We start from the raw sequence: 24,499 nt of genomic DNA on the forward strand, positions 1-24,499 counted from the left end.
TGACCCGGGGAATGGTGAACCTTTATTAAAGTGATCTTTCTATAGCAACAATAACACAATCCTGACAATACAAATGTTTTATGCATCCTACATACTTACTGTTTGTGCTGTACGTTTTGCTATATGTTTTAATACAATTGCTACGCAACTATGAATGTTACAACATATCTCCTTAAATGCATGCTGGACATTGAATCCCCAATGCAGAGAAACTAGTTAACTAGTTCATTTTGTTCAGCTATTTATCTTTAAAATATATATATATTTTTCAATGTTTGTGTTTTTCTTTCCATTTTTCAATAAAAAGTGTGAAGGAATGAGTGTGCTTGTGTATGGAGCAGCATGAGATGCCGGGCCAAATCCCTCCAGAGGTGCACCAAAGCAAAACACCACAATGTCAGTTTTTGCAGCTGGTCCACTCACTATCCTTGTTGTTAAAGTTTCAATAAATTATATAAGGAGATAAACCTTTTTAGCTGTGTTATTATTTTGGATAGAACTATTTGTTGCAAGTAGTCTGAGCTCTGTAAGAAAATAAATTGTAGAGACAAAAATGATACTACTTTCTTTCTCTAAAAAACTATAAAAATGTATATGTTACATATAAAGTATATACTTCTGTTCAGTACTCAGTGTCAAACCCATTAGACAAAAAAGGAAAGTTCCTTCCTGATTTGAGGGGGTCAGCATGGCAACAGTCCTTTGTTGTTAAAGTATTAAGGCAATTATTATAATAGTTAGAATGAATAAAAATAATATATTTTAAACAAAGGATGGTCTTCACAAAATACTTCAGATCAGGAATCATTTGCCCGATTGATCATGTGTTACCATATACATTATATCGATTGCATAATTTAAGTTTGATATTGCAACACGTTTTGGGCCAACATTAGCCACTAAAATGTATAACTATTACACTAATTTATAGACGAACATGGGATATCAATGGAACTGATGAATTGAAGCCGATATCCATTCCACCAAAAATTTCAATATTTGCACAAATATCCAAAACCAGTATCATATTGGTGCATCCCTACATCTTTGTAGTATAAATTCAAGTTTGCATAAAACATAACCTTGTCTTAGTTGGCCCACCTGAACGTAGACTGAGTTTGCAGAGGTGGACTGTACACCCGTCAAAACATAAAATTAGGTCTAAACATAAAACACTTCAGGCTGGTCAGAAATCTGAATGAATGGAAGAGCACATAAAACCACATGACCCAAGTCTGAGAATTTTGATGCTAAAACTTGCTTTTGGGAGATGATGAGTTTTGAATGAAAAACTGCATTTTGCTGAGATTAAATTTAGTTTTGGAAAACTAAAATCCTGTTTACGATTTTGTGTGAACTAGGCTACATAAAAGTGCCAAAGTGATTGAAAAAAACTGCAGATGTTTGGCATGGTTTGCATATGAGCCTAATATGATTGTTTATTGCAACAGTAATGCACATAAATAACAACAAATGCACATAGACAACCACAAATGACAAAATGCTTTCTATGTGAAATACATGTGCAGTGTCATTGGCCCCAAACAGACTGCACGTGTTTACGCACAAACTCAAAGAAATGCAGAGATGTGGATGACTGATGCCAACTGCTGGAGAATATTTGCAATTTCTATAAGTTACAAGTTTTACATTCACAATTTGGGTATCACTATTATTGATCATTCTACTGTACCTTTTTGTGCCAGTAATAATGACAGTATGTGTCATTATATCCACAATTCTTCATAAATACACAATGTTTTGATACATTACAGCAGTTCCTTATTTAGGTTGGGTAGATGCAAGACTCCACTTTGACCTTCTGAATTGCCTTGATAAGAGTTGTTTCATGATAAAGTCTCTGCGGTAGACCTCCACAGCTTTATCAGATTTTATCATTCTTGTTTTGTCGCCTCATTTAAGTGGAACCATACATAGAATCAGCATGTGGACATGTGCAGGCAGGACTAGTCAAACATTTGTTCAGAGGGACTTTGAATCTCTCAGTTTAGTGTTGTATTTACTGCCTTGTGTAAGTCCTCACCTGGATTAAGGCCTGTGGGTTTTCTGTGATGCCCTGACCTTTCACTTTCCTGCACTGATAATGTCTGAGTAGCTGCGAGAAATACACCAATGTAAGACAAGATCCTTATATAGTATATATATATATATATATATATATATATATATATATATATATATATATATATATATATATATATGTTGGTATGGGTGGTCAGTGTTCAACTCCACCGGGGACTATGAGTATGCCAAGAGATACAGAGCAATGCACATAGGGGCAGAGACCAGTGCCAGCTGTGACCAGTGTGTTCTGTGTATCACTTGTCAGACAGTAGATTAGGGCTATTAGCAGTTATTTGAGGTGCACACTGCCAGTTTTGGTCCGTTGAGCACCAACAGCACAATACTGTAGCAGTACTCCACCATCGTAGTCTAAGGCCCGGATGTCCTGTCGTCTCTCATACTGGCCTATAGCCTCGTTTGAACTGGCATGGTTTAGTTAGGGCTGCCCTGGGCCGGGCCAGTTAGGAGGGGACGATACCCACCAGGGAAGCATTTCCATTACAATCGGCCCATGCTGCTTTGGCCGTGACACAGGTCTAGCAACACACACCCAGTGGCATGATACAGGGTTGTAGCATCACAGTGAAAAAAGCACATTATAGGTTTTTTGTAGGGCCCTTCATTGCACCCCCCCATTCGATGCTCCTGGCGTGACATAAGCATGTGAGCGGCTGGGCAGGTATTCAAAGACCAAGGCTGAAGTTTAATTCATGTTATCTGTTTGGCTTCAACTTAAGGTGGACACTCAATTGTGCGACCTGATATGGATTTATTATTTGGCACAACACTTTGACTATTAGACACTGTAAAGGCCCCACACTGTAGACTTGCGGATTCTGTTTTGCTTTAATGACAAAATATGAGTGCTGTTTGTACCATTTGTTTGTGCAGAGCTCAGTCATGATGAGTGAGCACCTGGGCTGTTGTTAAGTAACTGTTACGAGGTTTGCACTACTTATGTTTTGCTACGTGTATGCCACTACTGTCATGCTGCTGGTCCTCCAATGACTGCGTGGAGGCGTGTCTAGCCCTGTCCCCTATGAACCGGTCCCAGATCCTAATTGTGCCACGTACCGCCCCGTACCGCCCCGTACCACCCTGTACCGACTTTTGTGTTCTGAAGTCTACAGGTGACCTGATGCGTGTGCCTGAGGAGGACCTGCTGGAGAGTAGCTGTTCATTGTTGTAGAGATTATTTGCATTTAAACTTTTTTCTTTTTTAGCTCACTTATTTTTTATTGACTTGTAGTATTTTATCCACAAGCTTTTAACCATTTATTAGCATTTTTATCATTTTAATCAACATTTTTGGAATAAATGTGATTGTTAAACCGGTCCTGCTCTTGTCCTCCTTGACAACAGTTAGTGTGCTCTAACCCAGTCACAAATCACATTTACAGTAAGTTCTGGCTTCATTCATATTTCCCCTATTTTCAAACATGGCCATAACCCTCACATGTAGAACAATATTAATAATTTTTCTTTTTAAAATCCTTATAGCACACTGATTTGTTTTGGGAAGGTTCCTGCTCCTACACTCAGCTTGCAAATTCTCAGTACGGCACCAGTTTAGAGAAATGAGGATATTGTGTCTACATGGCACCTGGATACTATCAGAATATCCCATTGAGAATATCCAGATTTTTCCTAACCTTGACCGGGATCCTTGAGTGCATGTATACACATTCCTGAAAACTTGGAAGTATTTTTTTCTGTTTCTTGACAATTTCGCAATAATATTTTTGCTAAATTATACTGTAATTTTCAAACACAGAAAATCAGTCAGCCTCTTAAGTTTGTAACAGCATTTCTGATTTTATTTCAGAAAGGGTCTGAGATTAAATTATATTTTCAATAAAAAAATCACCAGTAAACTCAATGTAAATGTATCACCTTGTCACTTGTAAAATGTAACACCTTGTCACTTGTTTAAACGAGTACTTTCTGTATAACTGTAAATGTGCCACTCTGGAAAATGTAAACTGGTTGGCTTGTATTCTGATGCATTCAAGGTCAGAAAAAACAGTTGGAAAACAGGGATCTTGTGTTTCTCACACATCTGGAGCAGGCAGTTTCTCCAGTGTGGGCTCCATTCCCCAGATCTCGCGGGCATACTGAGCGATGGTGCGGTCACTGGAGAACTTGCCACAGCCGGCAATGTTCATAATCACCTTCTTGGTCCATTCCTTGGGGTTCTAGGGAACAGAAACAAACAATAAACCATCAAAGACCGTTTGATACCCAATGACTCTTGATCTGTAGTAGCAGTGGACGGTATATAGAAGTCTTATAATGTTCAAATTCCGCTTTACACTGTACATTATAACAACACTATTAGTTTTACTAGTTTAGTCAAGGTTTTGTCATGGCTAGTCCAATAAAGGGGCACTATGTAACTTTTCTGGTCCTTGTTTTCATGGAGATGTTTTTGCATTGCCTGAAATGTTCCACAATATGTAATTAAATATATCCATCTTGAAGGTCAGATCTGTGGAGAGGCGAGCTGATGCTCATAAAAACAATGCATGTTTTTATTTTTGTGCTAAAGCCATTGTAATTGAATAAAAGAAAGACCAGTTTTAATACCATACTGTGGAACATTCTTAGCAGACAGACCTAGCAACACCAGGTATGTAGTGCACCTTTAATAAGAAGTATTTCACATTTTAGTTCAAACCGGGAAGCTTTAATACAGCTAGAACAGGTTTATTTTAAGTTAATGTAGAACTTTTTTTTGTTTTTTGTTTTAATTCTAAATAATTTCACTCATGCAAAGAAAAGGTGTTTAGATTTAAAACAATGAAATTAACATGACATTTATATTTCAACTTGGAACCAGTCGTTGCCAGTGGAGAAAAGCCAGGTTAAATAATATTCCCTGAGGCTGTAAAATTGTTTCATAAGTGATCATACCTTGTAGAGAGCGTTGACCTTTTCCTGGCATTTGATGTAGTCTTCATAGTCAGCAAACACTTTAAACCTGAGTGGATACAGTCATTTCACTGATTGCAAGTAGTGCTAATTACATAGATCATGTGGTGTGTGTGTAAGGCCAAGGGCTATTTTTTCAAGTTTTCACACGCACAGTAGTTATTTGTATGTGTGAGTGGGTCTTTGCCTAGGGCAGCCATGTTGGATGTGCAGTTACCTGTCGTGGTGCATCAGCATGTTGACAATCTCTTTAAACAGGTCTGGCTGCTTTGGGCTAAAGAAGCCTCCAGCGATCTGGTCAATGGCCTGCTTTAGCTCAGGCAGACGATTGTAGTACTCCTCTGCGTGGTATCTAAGTGGAAAAAAAAAAACACACACACCTTTAGGAAACATGCTGTTACCATAGTAACAGCCCATTCATAAAAGACCAGGGGCTGCCCACACACGAAAATGGGCTCTCATTGCCACTCCTTTCTGAGCTGGAAATGTGTGCGTGCTGTCCTTGGTGTGGAGCGTGTGCATGACGACAGTGTGGTTTAGGAACGTGGATATGCTTTGTTACCCTGAGCTGTCTATAATGCAACTGGACAACACAAGACTGATGTGAGAGGCATTGTCCAACATAAATCACTGTGTAGGAGTCAGACACACCACATGTACAAAGACTCACTTGAAAAAAGGTCACTACTTAAGGGAATCAAGTCTGCTTTGGTGTTTTGGTTTTTGTACTGTGTTTGCTGCTAAAAGACTGGCACAACTAAGGCTGAAAATATCACGTGTGGGCATCAGGTGAAGCTCAGAGCTGTCATTTAAACACAGAAGGAAAAGGTTTTTTTTTTTTTTTTTTCAAAAACCAGTAACGCTGACATTCAGATGTCCAGTTCCAATACGTGTAAGAATTGTTCTTTTGAAAATCTAAATGTGAATGCAGTTCAATTTCAATTTGTGCCAAACTTTTATTATATGAATTTTGTAGTACATTTGAAAGTACATCTTGAAATATGAATGTGAATTTGAAACTCAATTTTGATATTAAAAAACAATAATGTAATTTTTAACATAAAATAATGGTAATTTTTGTTATACAGTATGGTGTTACACTAGTTTTGATTAAACTGTTTTCATCAATGATCATCTGATTTCATCCAATTATATGATTTTTTTCAGTACTGATACTTGCATAAGTTGCTAGTTTTTGTATTGATTAGTATCTGATTTTTGATACTTTTGATCCCTAATGTGGATTGAAAGGGTCTAGTGTGTCAGAGTTTTGTTCCATGTGGAGAAAATGCATTTTATGACAACTGCATGAAGTCCAGGTAAAAAATTGCAGATTAAGAGCAAAGTGAAGGTTCCTTTCTCAAGAATGTTTCCTCTATCTGGTCCATAACTTAAAATCTAATACAATTATAGATCAAACATGAACTCCTAAAATGTTAACTGCCTTATATTTTCATATTTATTGCAAGGCTCAAAGACATAAAACTTACCCCTTCTTGTCCATGGCATCCACGTCATCTACCCTCATGCCGAAGATGAACAGGTTGTCCTCTCCGGCCTCCTCAGCCATCTCCACATTGGCTCCGTCCATGGTGCCGATGGTCAAGGCTCCGTTCAACATGAACTTCATGTTGCCAGTTCCTGAAGCCTCTGTGCCCGCAGTGGAGATCTGCTCTGACAGGTCTGCTGCAGGAATGGCTGTGAGTCCACAGAAACATAGGGTTAATGACTAAAAGACACCACTCCTGAGCTCTTGCCATGAAAGGTTTAAGGAATGCTCTCTATACACTAAATAATACAGAGGGAAGTGAAGTGTCTTGTCTAAGGACACAACACCAGTAAGCACTGGTCAGAGCTGGGATCAAACCGCTACCCTTTTTGTATAGATGCACTGATCTAGCTTTTTAGTTTAATGTCGATTGCAATACTATTGCTTTAATCACGAAATCAGTGCAGCGACTGAAAATAGCATCTACTTTCTTTGTACAAAAATAAAATAAGACAGAACTGACACAAATGTGTTACGTAGCTGTTATTTATCCCTTAAGTATTAACAGAACAGCTTTGTATAAACAAAAGTTGCAACATTAGGCAACTTTTTGGGCCAAGTACAACCAGCAAATACACTTATTAAATCGATATTTGACAGCTGATATTCGATTTGGGAAATTTTTCAGTATCACCACAGACATCTGATAGTAGTATCGTATTGGCACTCTATTTCTGTGTGACCACTTTATCACTGAGCCACTGATTCACAACTACTTGAACTTTTTACATTTTCAAAATAACCAAAATTGATTTTCTTTTTTTTATTTATGTTTACCACTAGATCAAGAAGAAAGACTGGATTACCCTTCTCTGCAAGAGTGACTCTGTAGTTCTCCAAAAAGATGACTTTGAGGCGGTCTCCAACCACAGGGTCGTTGTTGACGATGTCTCCAATAGCTGTGATCAGGCGAATGATCATTTTGGCTGTGTGGTATCCAGGAGCAGCCTGCAAGTGGAGAGTAGCACAACATTGGAAAACTGCAGATGGCCCCCACTCATAAGGGGCATTTTGCTATATGGATTCAATTGTTTCATCATAATAAATATCATAAAGGAAAATCCACAAACAATTACACAGACATACATGCACTGTGTTCTGATCATATATCTTGCTACTTTCCCTAGAATATTCAACAGTAGTACATTATCTCTATGGAGTCAAGGCAGATGACACCATCAGGTCAAATATGATTGAAACACATGAATACTTCAACAAACCTGCACTATATAACTATATACATTTGTATGAAATCAGTGTAGGACCTCCACTGAGATTTGTAGATTTGACAGATTTTGCTTTTACCTTTCCTCCAATCATAACTGTCCTTGGAGTCCACTGCTTGTTGGGTTCCTTCTTGATGCCTAATTTGAAAATAAGTAACATTAATCATTATCTGTAACATTGTTGCTTTAGGTATGTACGTGTGTCTTACGGTTGTAGTAGGTGATGATGTGTAGACAGTTGAGCAGCTGACGTTTGTATTCATGGATTCTCTTCACCTGGACGTCAAACATGGAGTTGGGGTTGATTTTCACCTTGTAGTGTTCCTCCAAATGTACAGAAAACTTCAATTTGTTCTCCTGAAAGAATTTGAAAAAAGCAGGTCAACTTCAACACACTTTCTTGGCCTATAGTAATAGCTAAAATGAAAGATTATTGAAAAAAAAAACAGGAGAAGATGTCTTTGTGCCCAATATTCACCTATACTTGCACTGTTTTTGAATGTAATGTTGTAGTACAATAATTGTTACACTGAATGATGAACATATCTATAACTTGCTATTCCTGGATTTCAGATTTAGAATGCAATAATTTCATACTCCAAGATGGGGGCAAAGCACTGATCTATAATACATCCAATTTCCCTATTGATCATGTGGAAATATCTAAAAGGAAAATTCATAAATGCTGATCATTTCTGATAAAAGTGAAAATCGGTTTGAAAACACAGATTGAAATCCAGCAATACTAACACACTTTTAGAGTTTCAGTGCTATTTTTATTTGTTGCAGCTCAAGTTGGATTTAAGATGCACTATGTAACTTTAGTGAGATACCACCAGACCGTTTACCGTTAGGTCAGATCTGTAAGGAAGCATGTCTGCTCACCGTGTTTCAAGGTATTTTTTGAGAAATAAAAACTTGTAAAGATAGATAAATTTAATTCCATACTGTGAAACATTCCAGGTAAGGTGAGACAAATAGGTGAGAGAACCTCCACCAGAAAATTAACGTACATCAATAAAAATGTAACAAACTGTCATGCTTTACTGGTTACAACATCAGCAGCGTAAAGAGGTCCTAAGTATGATTATTTATTACAATATTTTCTGGAGCAGTTTATCACACTACAAAGTTTGTTTTTGAGGCCTCCTTTTCTCTCACACAAAATCACCCCCTTGACCTCAAGTGTTAAAGTCAACATCTGTCAACTAATAGCCTATAGTCACAACACCAGAACTGCGCATGTCTGAGTTTATCTCCAAAGCATCTAACATTACCAGCCCGATGCTATCCTAATCCTATATCCCCCCTCGTCATACCCATAGAAATGCCTTTACATAATCTGAATACAGTAAACATACAGTGCAGCTTAGTCCATGACGTCATAATCTGTGTAGGTTACAGATGCAGACAGCTTTTACTGAGATGTGTGTCACGGTTCAGAGCAGCTAACAGGATTTGCATAGCAAGCCGCAACAGAGAATAATAGTGTGCGATGTGATTGCTGACATTTTATAGGCATAATGTGTAGGATTATGTTGGAATAATGTAAACAAACCTCACTCTCTCAGTTAATAATAGTCAGAAAGGTTGTTTTCCTAAAGAAACCTTGCTCATTGGTCATTTAATGTAACTGGATTGTACTTTTGTTAGTAGTGACTGAATCTGCGCATAGAAAAGTAGAAATAAAATAAAAATGAATTGAAGGCAAGAAGGGTCTGTTTACAAGGACAATTATGTTCACATGCAGTTTTACTATGTGCATAATTAAAGTGATTCTTTTCTGTCCCTCACCTGCTTGACTTTAGCAACATCCCGAATGAAAGCTTCATCATCCACAAACTGGCGGAGCTGTTTCAGCTGGTCAAGGTCACGGATAAAGTCCTCACCAATTCTCTGAAAAATACAACAACTAATATCAGTCACTACTTCTCTTTTGATTGTTTATTATTTATCATGTCTTGAAGTGTATTAAATACAGTGATTTCCTGAATAGTTTATGTTCCAAATGATAGTTTATATCATCTACAATGTTGACACAAAATTGCATGATAAATGGCAAATTTCTTACTCAAGGTATTTTATGTAAAGTAATATAGAAAATAGATTTTTGTGCCCATAGATTCTTGCAGTAATCAACAGGGTACTTTTTTGTTTGTTTGTTTGTTTGTTTGTTTTTTAACAAAGACTTGAATCTAATGCAATTTAAATATCACTTAAAACCACTGACTCCTAAAGGCTACTACAAGATAAGTAATGAATCCTAATGGGGTCTTTTATCTTCCCATAGTTTAACAGGGCTGTGTGTAACTAGTTTTATTGTAGTCCATTATATGTTTACTGCAGAACATTTTGTACCTCAGCAATGATCTCTGCTAGCCCAGGGTTGCACATGACCAGCCAGCGTCGGGGTGTGATGCCATTGGTCTTATTCTGAAACTTGTGAGGCTCCATTTCGTAAAAGTCTTTAAAACTGTGGACACACAGACAGAGAGACAAGTGATGCTATAGCACATTGTTGACATTGAGCGGTCAGTGCTAAGGGCTAGTAGACACACATACACGGTTGCTTTGAGGATGTCGGAGTGAATCTGGGCCACGCCGTTGACAGCGTGCGAGCCCACGATGCACAGATGCGCCATGTTGATCCTCTTCTGAGCGCCCTCCTCGATGAGTGACATGCGCCGCAGACGGTCCATGTCTCCAGGAAACCGTGCGGCAACTCTCTGATGCAGGACAGACGCATTGACTTGTTAGTAATAATAACAATATTTTGAAATAATGTAGTAATGTTTTCATAATAATACTTGTAGACGCCAGAAACAGGTTACGATTTGTGACTGAAAATATTATCAAATGAGGTTGGTTTATGAGTTGTTGGCCATGTTCCACTGATGCTGTATAATTTATAGTACAGGCTTTGGCAGACTCCGGATGATGCAATGTGCTTCTCGTTTATAAGCCTGAGACATCCATCTTCACGGTGTAGGCGTGGGTGTACATATAACTTTACTCTGACAGGTGTTGCAATTAAAATCCAATAAACCTCATTCGCATTACCTTTAAAATACAGAGTTTAGGTATGTGTCTACTTTTAATACCTCAAGGTGTTGATTTCTATAGCAACCAAGTAACAACTACAACTTGAGGCTCAGTCCTGGCTCATGCTTTGTGCACCTCATTTCCTGCATAAGATGAAAGCTATCATTATCATTATCTACAAATTCATACTTGTACTATTAGGCCAAACAACACTATAAATCACTGTGTGCATATGAGGATGAATAAGGACACAGATACTATGGTAGAAGTGTACATAAAAAGCAGTGGTGGAGTACTGAAAATATGTTTGCAAGTAAAAGTACTTACATGGCTAAACATGTAGTCATTTACATACAAACACTACTGCCAAAACTGAACTTGGGGAGCCTAAATGTAAAGTATATGCTTCAGAGTCCAATCAAAGTATTGTTTAAATGCCATTGTAGAAGCTTTTTAAATCAGTCTTTTATACAAAAATTACTATACACTTATTCTTTTGTTATGTGTGTTTGTAGACGTAGAAAAGAGCAAACGCAGCAGTGACACAACTGTGGATTGGAACAATTATGATTGCTGTACTCAGTAACTCCAACATGACTTAACATAACATAATCAAATAACATAAATTATACTCAATTCAATTCTACCACAAATTTAGGTCTACTCAATTTCAGAAGCTCAAGTATTTGTAATCAGTCAATGATACAATCAATAATCAGTTACTTTCCACCTGATAAAAAAAAAAAGACAATAAACTGTGTAATCTTGTGTGGTGCAGTGTAGTGTTCCGACCTCCAGATGGCGCCGATTGATCTCATACACGATCTCCAAATGGCGAGGCAGCAGGTGAGCGAAGAGGTCCACGGGCCAGCGCTCCAGGGCCTCCGGCAGCACCGTGTGGTTGGTGTAAGCGCAGGTACGAACAGTAATATCCCAGGCCTGAAACAAAAGAAACAAGATAACATTGTTGTTGTAACATGTAACATTGTTGAACTTGATCATTGCACTGGATTTAGACATTTTTGTTATTTAGACAGACCTGCTAAACAGCCTAATGCTCTCATTGCTTGAAAGTACCTAAGCTATCCACATTTATGTAAAGGAGAAAAAAAAACAAAAAACGTTATTAGCTAAAACTCATTACAATATGAAGAGATTAGGATTATTAAAATGAAATTAGGTCTACATCAATATCAACAATTTCCAATATTGTAATATGACAAGCTGTTAGGCCTACTTAAATTCAATAAACAATTGCAATTAAAAGTAGACCTACTTTTGTTAATGGCGCTATGGATAGATGTGATCGATAGGCACTATCCTGGATGTTAAATATGGATTAAATAAACATTATCAGAGAGCCCTCAATATTAAATGCAGATTCTCTGACAAACCCACCAAAGTCAAACAATAGGTGCTAATACTGTATTTGCACTTCATAATGAGTATTGAGTTATTTCTTCATATTGAATTATGCACAATCTGGGTTTTTAATTACTGTGTCTCACCTGTTCCCAGTCCAGCTTTTCCTCATCCACTAAGACTCTCATTAGCTCGGGAATAGCCATCGCCGGGTGTGTGTCATTGAGCTGAATGGCAACCTGAATATGCAAGAGAGGAAAAATATGCTTATTAAATGTCATCTCCAAATTAGCATATGTCATAAAAAGCCTTTGTTTATGCACTTCATTCAATGGCTCTTAGCAGACACAAAAGGAAGCCTGCCTATAAGTGCAGACAATTTACCAAAGGCACACTGAGAACTTGAGGGGAAATCATTTCATTTGTGACACATAGTATTTTGTCAAGATTTATTTTTTTTCATCCAGCCTCACCTTGTCAGGGAGTTTGCTGAAGTCGGTACGAACAATCTCCCTGGAGCCGAACTTGGAGACCTTGAAGCGACGAACAATGTCTTGGAGGGTAGCAGAAACCACAAAGTACTCCTGCTTGAGACGCAGTTCCTTCCCCTCAAAGAACTGACAAGAAAAAAGGCACATTTTTCTGTACTTAAATGTAACATCAGGAATTTCTGTCATTAAAGTTAATAGTGTATGTGTCTACTGTTCACACAGAGATGAATGAGGCAGAAGTGGAGCAGCCACACAAGTGAAACATGTCTCCAGGTAAATCTCCCACTATAATTATCTTTTCAATATCATTGTCAAACATCAGACCGCCACTCTCCCAGACACAGTCATTACTAGGCTTGGGGCATTTTCTTTGGATGATAGCAAATGAAAAATTTGCTGTGGATCATACATGGGCGACTGAGGGATTACATAGACATCTTGGATGTTTAGGTTAATCATATGATAAGCAGAAATACTTATATACACTTTAATTTGCATGAGAAAGGATTCTGACATACCATATTTTGGATTGGCTAATGCAGTATCATTTGATGTTTGGTTGGGGAGAATACAGTGTGTTTTTAATTATTTCAAATGTTCAATATGAAAATCCATTAAATTTTCCCATTATATGACATTTATTACATTTTATTTAAGGAGTACCATACCATTTATGTATTTGAAATATAAGAATATTAAAATTGGAACTGTTTGAATTAAAGAAATATCACAAATGATGCTTTGTTATAATATATGTTATATTTCTACTTACTGCTCGTGGATTAAAATGCATGCCTTTTTTATTATTGACCTGTTCACCATATTGCATACACGAATAAGAAAGGCACTACAGAAATAGACTCAGGAGGACTCCAGTGGAGAAGCAGATTAGTGAGTGAAGTGAACCTCCGCTGTGCTGTATTGGCCGCTCGGGGCTGCCCACACCTAAATTATGAGCAGTGACTTGAGTTAAAGCTCTGGTTAGATGGTTATCACCCAAATCCTCCTTCTTCGGCCCTGAGGGAGTGAGCGAGCAGTGGTCGGATAAAACACTGAGCTTCAGAGCTGTAGAAAACCTGACTGTATCTTCCATTGAAGACAAAAGGAAGCACTGCAACCACCAATGACCAATTTTAGGATATATGGTCATTATCTTAGCTGCAATACCTCTCTGTATTAAATTAGCAAACTAATATAAAGCGATGTGTAGACTTGTGCTGCCTGGCGTGAATTTTAATATTGTCCATAGCTTTCACATCCAGCTGTTTCCTTGAAGCTGAGGTCAAAGCAGCACGCCCACTCTCCTTTCTATACCAAAAGTAGCGCGATAGTCATTATTTCTTACATTGTCATTGGGATAAAGCACACGGGAGATGTTCTCAGCCAGGTTCCTGTCCAGCACGGCCTGAATGTAGCCACCTACATTGACTGTAAAATTGAAACAACACAATGTACACTATATAGAAATAATGAGGTGGAAATTATTGAGATGTGTTGAGAGGTACATGCTGTACATACAGTCTTTGAGGTTGAATTCGCAGGGAGCCTTGGCAGACCATAGTCTCATAGTGTTGACAACATTGTTTCGGTATCCAGGGACAGGTGTGTCGTAGGGCAGGGCCAAAACCACCTGATGAAAGAGAAGAGTTGTCCAGACTTAAAGATGTATTATCATATTGAACTCCTGTACTGTTTATTTTTGTATACGGTAGAGAGTTTAAATCTGTTTTTGTTAGTTTTTTTCAAGATGTCAATAACGATATTCAGATGACATTTTCCAATCCATCAGGTATGTGCTAAAATGTGCCTGTAAATGGCTTGGTTAAAATGAAAAACAAAAATGCAGAAATATCATGTTATAATAGACATTTCTGTCTCATTTGAATGTTTTTTTAATATATATTCTTTATATTATAGACTATGCTTGACATTCTAATTCAAAACAACAATTGTGAAATATATATATATATATATATATATATATATATATATAGAGAGAGAGAGAGAGAGAGAGAGAGAGAGAGAGAGAGAGAGAGAGAGAGAGAGAGAGATTATTAATTATTTATAATATGACCACATGGTAAAAAACTACTATGGTTTTTTGTTGAAACTTACAGTCTTTGGAGTCCAGGAAGGAACTGTAAGCTCTTGTCACTCATTTCTATTTTGTCGCCAATTATTCAAAGGTGTGGGTTGTAGTAATTTTGTGAATTCACAAAATCTTGACTGAACATTTTAGGAGCTGTACAAATTTGACTTAAGAGAGAAAAACTTTTCAAAATTAGACCTTTGTGCTCAGGAACCTTACCGACCTTTTATCTCACCTTAAGGGATTTGCCTCAAACTATAGCAGGAGACAACATGAAAAGATTTAATATGACCTTTGTTCTAGTTAATACCAAATGTTATAAAATATGTGTCTTCACCTGAGTGTCGACCCATTTGACTCCATCGGGGTGGTGCTCCGTTCTGCCGTAGAAGTGCACTGGGCGCATGTACTCTGGGCGGGCCTTCTCCCAGGGGTTACCGTACCTCAGCCAATCATCAGCCTCCTCAACCTGCACAATGACAAGCAGACAAATGACCTTAATTAAGTGTTTCATATAGCATTTTTTTTCATCAAGGTGAGACTTTTCCAACAGTAATATAGTATTTATAGTTTAGTCTCAGTGTCATTACTCATGTCTGCATTTCTAAAGTAGTAAATGTGAGCTAGGGCTATGGGAGGGATGAAATCAGGACTGTTGCTGTAGAAATTAGCACCTCAAATCTTTTGAATAGGCAAAAATCTTCAAGATGATAATCATAACTTGAGTCCATTAGTATATTCTAGCAAACATATAGACTCAGCATATGTGTAATTAATATGTTTTAGCTGACTGTTTTGATATTGAATTTAATTGCTCTGTAGTAGTGCTAAAACGATTATTTTAGGAGTCAGCAATTATATTTTTGATTAGCTGCTGTCAATTATAATTATTATTTTGAACAAAAAAGGTTCAAATATGGTGGGTGTAGGCTTCTAGAGAGACAATATTACTGAATAATATCAGACCTTTTTATATGACAGATCTTGTATTTTGTATTTTGAAAGGTTTACATTTGACAGTTTGTATTGTCCAGATAACAGTTAACAAAATGTGATAATGATTATTTGATTTAATTTTCATAGTCAACTAGTCATGATTATTCTAATTAAATATTGAAGCTATGTATACTATATGCATGTGTACATTTTAACAAGAAAATCACATTTTAAGCGTGCCTATTTGAATGGATAATGATTGAGAGAAATATATCTATGTACAGGTTGCTTCTTGATATTTGTAAATATGGCAGAGGTATAGTAGATCTTTACCATTAGACAAATATCTAACCTGCCATCCATTGACAATTTTCTGATTAAAGATGCCAAACTCATAGCGGATACCATAACCATAAGCAGCCAGACCAAGGGAGGCCATCGAGTCCAGGAAACAAGCTGGAAATATCCAAAAGCAAATAACAGAATCAATTAGACCACCAAGTCAAACAGATGTGAAAATATTGAATTATAGTCATTCGTATTTGCAGTGTGTTGTTGATTTTACCTGCTAGACGTCCCAGGCCACCATTACCCAAACCTGCGTCCTCCTCCATGTCCTCCAGTTCCTCCATGTCGAGCCCCAGCTACCCAAACACACCCTCACCGTTAATACATAGTTAATACTGAAACAGATTTGAATGGTGTTGAACAGTAGGAGTCTGATTGGACCTGGTAGGTGGCCTCATCACAGGCATTCTCCAGTGCCAGGTTGACCATAGTGTTCTGCAGCGTGCGACCCATGTAAAACTCTAGGGAGATGTAGTACACTCGCTAAAGGAGAAAGTAATGCAAAAATCAGCTTAAATCACTGCACAAAGCTTCCTAACAGCAGCGCGATGGGAGCAAATCTGCCTCGGCACAAAAGGGGCAATAATATTTCAAATCGGAAATATTTTGCTTCTGGCTTTCAGCAATAGTTTTTGATTTATCTTCTTGTTTCAAAGTGCAGACAGAGAGCGCTGCCACCTGAGCCTCTGTTTAGCCTTTTGCCATTTAGACGTTTTGTTTTTTTCCCTCCCCCTGGTGAGAGGACACAAGCGAAGAGACAGGGGACATGAGAGAGAGGGAGAGAGAAGGGGGCACAGGGTTTGGAGAGACTGCTTTTGGTGTTACATAACGGCAACATTTAGGCCTGGGCAAAAATAGTCCCTGTAGAGGTCACTGTAAAGGTCAGCTGTGCTTGATACCGGGGCCATTGTAGAGGGAAAAAACAAGTAGCCAACTGATACAGGGCGCTTTTTAAATTGTCAAAGAATGACACAGACACATCAAGAGGCCTTACGGGAGGGATGAATTATGTATGACTGCATGCTCCTAATCTGATATGACTTCTAACGCTACTATCATCTAGTTATGTTGATTAGCAGTGATCTTATTGTTGAAAAAGTTTGTAAGTAATTAACACTATCACTTAGAAGCTGCACAGTGTAACTTTTCTGGAGGCGGGGTGCCACTTGCTTGTCTCTTTGTATATGTTGTTGCTTTGCACTATACTTATCTATCTAGCATTTATTCAATTACAGATGTTTTCATTGCTCACAAATCTCTTGCAGGCATACATTCATGGTCTCTGTAGGATTGCCTTTATTAAGACTTGACCTGGCGATGTCAAGGATAGATCAAGTTAATGCTCATATGTGGAACATTCCAGGGAATGCAGTAACTTTTCCATGGAGATAAGATGGTGGATACATAATGCAATTTTAATATGTTCACCTTTGACCTTTGTATCATGTAAACTGGGTCAGGCGGACAGATGGTTTCAAAGTTTGCATGAATTTTGGTAGCAAAGTTATGTCCTAAGTTAACTTAAGTTAAGTTAGGCTGACTATAACAACAAAGATATGGGAAGTTGCTATGATAAGTTAAGCTGTGCGGTGAAATAAGTTAATTTTCTGGTTCAAAGTAAATGCATTCACTTAAAGATTGCTTTCTGACCCCTTATTATAATTTGCTGGGTTTTATGTGGCACTTTCTTTCTTGAAGATTATGTTAGACTGTGCAGTTTTGCTTCTATTGTTCCTGGCTTTTACCATCATTAATTTCAGTATGGTTCTAGCCTTCGCGTTTTCTTTCTCCATGAACTTCGCAGTGGCCCTCAGAGGCATATGACACAAGCTTTATAGTTAGTCAGAGGAGAAGGTCATGGAGAGGTTTCATGTTTCAACACACTAGACGTCAGCATACCGACCAAGTGCTAAGGCGTCTTCCTGAAGTTCAAATGCCATGACATGGCATTATGCTGACTTTTGGCCTTTTAAGTTATGCAGTAGCATACAGTGCCATTGTTTAAGAACTATCTGTAGACATAGTGAAGGTTTAACAAACAAGAAAGAGAATTTTGCCAAACTTTGAAGGGTAGCTTGATGTAGAAATATAGTGATGTTCTTGCCAAAAATGCTCATGTGGCTATGGAAACAAAATATCAACAGACTGTCATATAATGAATGGAAAGGGATGTATCAGGAAAGGCATCCAGTGTAAGATCCTATTTTTAATTTACGATCAATTAATTAAATTTAAATACTTTTACTTGCAGCCCCCGTGCCCACAGCTAAATTTACTGCTCTAATCTCATGCTTATAAATGCATGCTTGTAACTCACTTTAGGGTCTTTCTCATAGTAGTGCTGCTGGGTCCGGATCCATCTGCCCACCAAGTGGTCCCTGACTGTATTGGCCAGAGCAAAGTAGTAATCCCTCTTTGTGGCCACATTTCTGTCCTTGACCAGGGTGAAATGGAGGTGCCTGTTGAAGTTGGTTTTGAGATCTGCCACATTTTCCACACCAGCCAGCCCCCGCACCGAAATCTGCTTCCTCCGGTCGTGGTCGGAAAGTGGTTTGGACATGATTGGACCGGATCAAGGCTCAAGGTGAACGGGCGACAGGGAGAGCAGGGACACAGAGGCAGCACCCAGAGCTCTGGCTCGGGTTCCACATTTTAAAGGCACCACGATGAATATTAAGCAGAAGGTGGGGGCTTTTTGGGGAAGTGTAAAACACTTGAGCTGGACTGTTAAATCATTAATTAAACAAATGTTTATGATAATACAACATCAAACTAAAGTTTTACATAGGGTTTTAGATATGTTCTGAAAAAAAAAAACTGCTTCCTAAAATACTGCTCACTACAATGCAAATATCTACCTAGAAGCATTCGAGGAACTAATACCATTGCAAAGGCACTCATTCAGTCTTGCAATTGGCAGCAACAGTCAATACAGTGTCAAGACTGGGAGTTTAACTCTAGTACAGTAGTAAAACCTATTTTCATTTACCCATAAAACCTATAATAAGATGTACTTTACACATATTGCATTTTATTTTGATATAATAATATATAACAGAAAAACATTTTTAAACCCATATTACACCAGTTGTAGAAGTAGTAGAAACAAGATTGTAATCAGTTACAGTGCGTTTCTTATTTCTGTGCTCCTGAAGTGTACTCTGATACAGGGGAAACATGCTGACAATATCTGGCAGCTATAACGCTAACTTATTTTGCCTCTCGTTGCTGGCAGCAGTGCTCGGGTGGCAGATGGTAATGGTTCATGAAATGATAAGAAAAATAGATTTAGTCTCTCCTTAAAAGCAACACACAGCAAAGTCAACTAATTATACTTCCTAGTCACACTCTTTGGAAGCTAAAGTTAAAGTCCAAATTGGCTTTTTTCCCTGTAGTACATTGTTTAAAAAATACATTGCTGATGTTGGTTTGCATGTTGGCTACCTAGATAGACAGTGTGGTATTACTGGCACAATGATAGACTAGTTTAGTTTAGTTAGTTTAGTTTGGTTTATTTGTTTATTTATCAAGGACAATGCACATAAAAACAATGACCTACTCAAGAGGTAATATGGTAATACACTATATACGTATATATAGGTCATGTAGCTGCATTCATTCAGGTGGTTTAATGTGCACAGGTTTGTTTGTAATTATTAATAATTTGTACATGATCTGATTTCTAACTAATGATGTGTCTTTACTAACCTATTGCTACTGGTAATAGTATCTTTGACCTTGTCTTGCAATGGTAGGTTTTTTTTATAAGCTGTCAGAAATTTCACACAAAACATTTATTTTGGTTATGCATTGAAACCATTTGAGTGTCACAGGATTCAAATATGCATTGCACTTTTAATGTGTAATATCTTCTATAACCCTTTCCCATTACATTCTCTGTATCTACTGTGCAGCTGTGATGACATTGACCCTACTGGATTGGGACCGCGTAGCTAGTCATGTTGTAACTGTAAACACTCATAAACTAGCTATCCAGGGCACAGGAGAGGACCACATCTGTGCCTTGGACTGGAGGCAATGACCGACACAAACTGAAGCACACACACTGGCCACCAAACCCACTCTATTTTCAGTTATCATTCCAGCAAGCCAAACTATCACCAAGTCCTAGCCTCCTAAATATAGCCCTGACCCAGCCCCAAAGGCCATGATATTTGAAAAGCCTATCTTGTTAATGTCAGCAAGAGCCTGTAGACAACAGTATACTACTACGAACAGGACAAGTGTGGCTTAAGTCGCGAAAGAGGACTTGTGTTTTTTTTTTTTTTTTTTTTTCTGCAGTAGTGCAACGTTATCATTATCTTGTTAAAGAGAGGTCTGAGCCTTTTGGACTCAAATTGTTTAAAAACTGCAGGAAACAGTGCTTGTTAGTGTCAAGACAAAATGCTTTCTTCAATAAGCGTTCTCTTGGGAAAACATTAGGGGTGGAATTATGCTGTCAGTCCATGCTCTATATGCTATACTGTTGGAGACAATACAAAGAGGAACAACAAAAGAACTGGTTGTCAAATCTGGACAGGACTAAATAAGAATCAAGGTTTAGTGGAAGTCTTGGCAGCACATCCATTCTGTCTACATTTGAAGAATTTATAGATTCAGTGCAGAGTGTAAAATGCAGAGGACGTTGTTTCCTTTTCATGTATGCTTTTAAAGTCCTCCGCATGAGGGATGACCCCTAGACGAAGAGGGACCATCTCACGCCGCGTGACGCAGATTGGAGCTGGCGTGCCCCTGATTTGTCCATTATGATGAGCAAATTATGTTCTTACATGTCTACTGGCTGTTCTGTCAAATGGTACATCAAGCATTCCCAGACCACACTAAGCACTCTCCCCCATAGATTAGAATGGAAAACATGCAACAACTTTCAAAATTGCAGAAAGAATTTTGGGGTATTTTGGACACTGTTAAAGGTTTTGTCAGGCCTTCAAGTAAGCCAAGCGGTTTACCACATTGCTATCATGTAATCAAAAAGAAGACGCTGTGGAAGTTTAATTAATAGAATTTTTAGTTTTAATCCCTGGAGAAGATTAAGTCAATTAACTCTGATGTTAATGGGGGCTGTGATTGGCTGGGAGTTATTACCGAGCAGTTCTGCCTGCCTCACAGTCATATCAGCCAAACTTTAGAGAGGGTGCCAGCTGGGATTTAGGTGACAATTCCTGCATGTTTCAAGCAATAATTATCACTTTTTATTCTGAACAGAGAATGCACGCTAAACGAATGCTAAAAATAGTACCTTTTCTGTTATGTTGAATATTGTAATTCTTATTTCACTATTGAGAGTCAAATTTAGTCTAAGAACGTGTTCTTGACCATGACACTGAACTGCACAGTTTTGAAAAAGTATTGCAGTGGTGATGAGAAAAAATAAAATATGAGATAAAATAAGGATTCTGTTGAGAGTGCACTTTGTACACAACTCCAGTGGGATTAACATCTGAGAGAAGACAAATACATGAACTGCTTAATGACCACAAGAAGGCCATAGATTTCATAAAATGTTTGTAGAGGTCTAAACTACAAGATTATTCTATAAAAAATATTCTAAATAATTGCAAACTCTATGAATTAGTAATTGCACTAACTAATTGCATTATATTGTGCAGTCCTAACATGTACAGTTAAGCAGAAACACTGAGTTCTTGCATTCAGAGAACATCACAGAATAACACAATGTAATGCGTCACATCTGCAGGTGTCATCCACTTCTCGCACCTCTGGATGTCCTAAACATAACGCCCTGAGCTAGAAACCTGTCTGTGCCTATGGGCCTGTGTTGCGTGGTCTTCTCCAGTGGATTCAGGCATCGAGTCCATCATTGAGAAGAAATGTGAGGGATTGTGCTCACAAATCAAATGTAAAATGTAAGCCATGGTCTTTCTGTGAACATTGTAGCATTCCCACAATTCTATAATTGTTCAAATGAGTTATTGTATATTCCATGTACTAATAATTATGTATACATGTCAAACAGTCATCTCTATATATTATTATTGTATTTAATATATAGCTTAAAATTTTCATGTAGACAGAAATCCATCATTGGCCTGATTTGTTGGCTTTCTATTTGTAGAGCTATGCCCACACAAAAATGCAGTTGTATAGAAATAGGATTATGTGGTGTAAATCGCAAATTAAGGTGATGATTGTTGTGTTTGTATTTATTTTTGTCTTTTCTATCTCATATGTTCCTGTTTTATATATGGATATGTAATAATAATATGTATAATAATGTCTTATCCATATTATTGGGCACATTATTTCACCTTATTTCCTTACACTGCAAAGGCTACACACAGTTGTAGCTGAGTCTTAGTGTTTGAATATAGGAACAATGATTGGAGTTTACAAGGGCATAGGGTTGCCTTTGACATTGCTGCTGGTCTAAAGTGGTCCGCAGGGGCTGCCTCTGGAAACTGCAGCTTTGATGTGATGCTCCAGATGAAATGCGCTGTCCCTTACACACTCGTGCATGTGCGCATAGATACACAGCATAGGCCTAGTTAACTTGATCACTTCCTGCACCCAGATGTTCAGTCGATTGCATTATAAAGGCGACTGTATCACCAACCATCTAACTGACACTATGTGCATCACACCAGATACATTGTCTTGATGATCTTGTCAAATGAATTGTCAGTGAGGAGAAGACAATCTCTGTGTGGGCAATAATTATAGTCTCAAGCTGACAGCATCTTTCTTTCCTCTCATTTTCACAGCGAGGATGAAGCTCTTTACACGCCCAGTCTGGTGGTGGTGCTTTATTGTTTGGAAGGAGAGAAGCATCTGTGTTTACATCTCACTACAACTTAAGGTAAAACACCTACCACTTGGCACGCAATCTATATGATTCCGCTGCCAGACTCACATAATACTTATATAACTGATTTCATTTACACTTGTAAGATAAATATATATATAAATATATATACTGTATATATTTTTTGTTATACTAGGTTATAGTTACAAGTATTTTTGTTAAGAGCTGAGTGAGTCATTCTCAAAAAATTGTAGAATATAGTAGAACAAAGGAATAGATTTTATAGTTTAATGTTATTAGACATGACGTTTTTGGAACTACATGTTACAGGAAATTGAAAAATTTACTTTATTTTATATTTTCCGTAAATTATGACATATTATAAAGGTACTGGTCATGTAGGACAGTGTAAAATACTCAAATCGGAGACCTGCTTGTCCACTGGTAAATAGTCAGTATTAGGAATTGAAAGATTTAACACTTCCTTATCAAACCTTTTTATTTTAATTCATATCCTGCCATATTGCATATTAATAAGGCCTCAAGAATCACATCTTGCTCCATTTACTTACCCAAATTATTTCATTTTGGTCGCACAATCAAACCAGCTCAGTGCCGCTGGAATTGTGCGGGTTACTGTAAATTTATTCAAGCGACTTAATCAGACAGTGTGCATTTTATGGAGAAGATTTGTACTATGATTCATGTAGCCGGGAGAAATATGTCTCCATCGAAAAAAAAAAAAAAAAAAAGACAAAAATGAAGCGAAAGCAGCAATGAGGTCCTCTGCTTAATGGAGCAGACCAAAGCGTTTTCTGGGGGATTTCGACAGTGCTGCAGCATTGTTCCCAGGTCAACTGCTGCTTTTGTCTGTGAGTATGAATGTGTGGACCCCAGGCCATACAGGGGGAACACTGTCACCTGCTGGTGCCTCTGGAAATGTCACAACTCTCTGCAAAAAGCACACTAGAGGAAGGGAGAGAAAACCCATGTGTGAATGACTGTTTCAATCATCACCGGGCAATTGATTTTTACCAGAGCTGGGCAGCCAGACCCATTCATTTTACGGTGAAGTGGGACTAGAGGGCTTTACATTTAGCATTATTTGCACTAATATTAATTCCTATAGCACCAATTAAAGCAGCTGTGCAAGGCTTTGTTTCCCTCATCCATATGCACTGGTCCTGAAGTGAAATTCTGTTAGTACTCCCCCTAAAATTTAAAAAGAAAATTTAATACAATTGTTGTAGAATTAATATTCACTCCAGATAAAAAAAAATACTTATTATTGTTTAAGGATAACAAGAATGGTAACTATAGTCTCTAACTATTTATTGAATACTTTACCCAAGAAATTTGTTTTCTGTATTTAACCCATCCTTCAATGCTGGTTGATTGGGAAAACCAGAGCTGGCAGCGTATGCCCACTCAGAAAAACAGGCCAAGTCCACACGGAAAGGCCCAGGCGGCAAGGGAGTCGAACCTAGAACCTTCTTGCTGTGAGGCAAGAGTGTTCAACCTTCTTTCAAAACAGTCTTATTCCACTTGCAGATTTATAGTGGTGCTGACTGCTGACCTCTGCGGTTAAGTGAGTGGGCACAAACCAACCACACTTCACTGACAACAGCCTCAGTTACGTGTTCCTGTGTTACTTTG

At 37.9% G+C, this 24,499-nt stretch overlaps 1 protein-coding gene across 1 annotated transcript; it reads right to left on the reverse strand.

Annotated features, from left to right (window-relative positions):
• Nucleotides 1-3,875: 3,875 nt before the first annotated feature.
• Nucleotides 3,876-18,663, reverse strand: pygma (phosphorylase, glycogen, muscle A). The gene is made up of 20 exons (XM_020923136.2): nucleotides 18,377-18,663; nucleotides 16,441-16,542; nucleotides 16,277-16,355; nucleotides 16,064-16,167; nucleotides 15,113-15,244; nucleotides 14,205-14,316; nucleotides 14,032-14,114; nucleotides 12,669-12,812; nucleotides 12,342-12,434; nucleotides 11,626-11,772; nucleotides 10,354-10,517; nucleotides 10,150-10,264; nucleotides 9,586-9,687; nucleotides 8,001-8,148; nucleotides 7,871-7,929; nucleotides 7,372-7,513; nucleotides 6,507-6,714; nucleotides 5,234-5,368; nucleotides 4,999-5,065; nucleotides 3,876-4,280 (listed from the first exon to the last, which is right to left on the reverse strand). Exons 1-20 carry the CDS (start codon nucleotides 18,617-18,619, stop codon nucleotides 4,137-4,139), a joined length of 2,523 nt encoding a protein of 840 aa, XP_020778795.1. The 5' UTR covers nucleotides 18,620-18,663; the 3' UTR covers nucleotides 3,876-4,136.
• Between the last annotated feature and the right edge of the window lie 5,836 nt (nucleotides 18,664-24,499).

This window comes from Boleophthalmus pectinirostris, unplaced genomic scaffold, assembly GCF_026225935.1.
Source record: "Boleophthalmus pectinirostris isolate CB_2022bp ecotype Guang Dong unplaced genomic scaffold, ASM2622593v1 HiC_scaffold_12, whole genome shotgun sequence".
Classification (NCBI taxonomy): Eukaryota; Metazoa; Chordata; class Actinopteri; order Gobiiformes; family Gobiidae; genus Boleophthalmus; species Boleophthalmus pectinirostris.

Excerpts from the sequence above, each read along its gene's own strand:
- pygma (XM_020923136.2), bottom strand. The coding sequence starts at position 18,619 with ATGTCCAAACCACTTTCCGACCACGACCGGAGGAAGCAGATTTCGGTG. Across the intron at positions 16,168-16,276 it reads TGGCCTGGGACGTCTAGCAG|CTTGTTTCCTGGACTCGATG; the intron begins GTAAAATCAACA and ends GGATATTTCCAG. Across the intron at positions 14,317-15,112 it reads TCAAATGGGTCGACACTCAG|GTGGTTTTGGCCCTGCCCTA; the intron begins GTGAAGACACAT and ends CTCTTTCATCAG.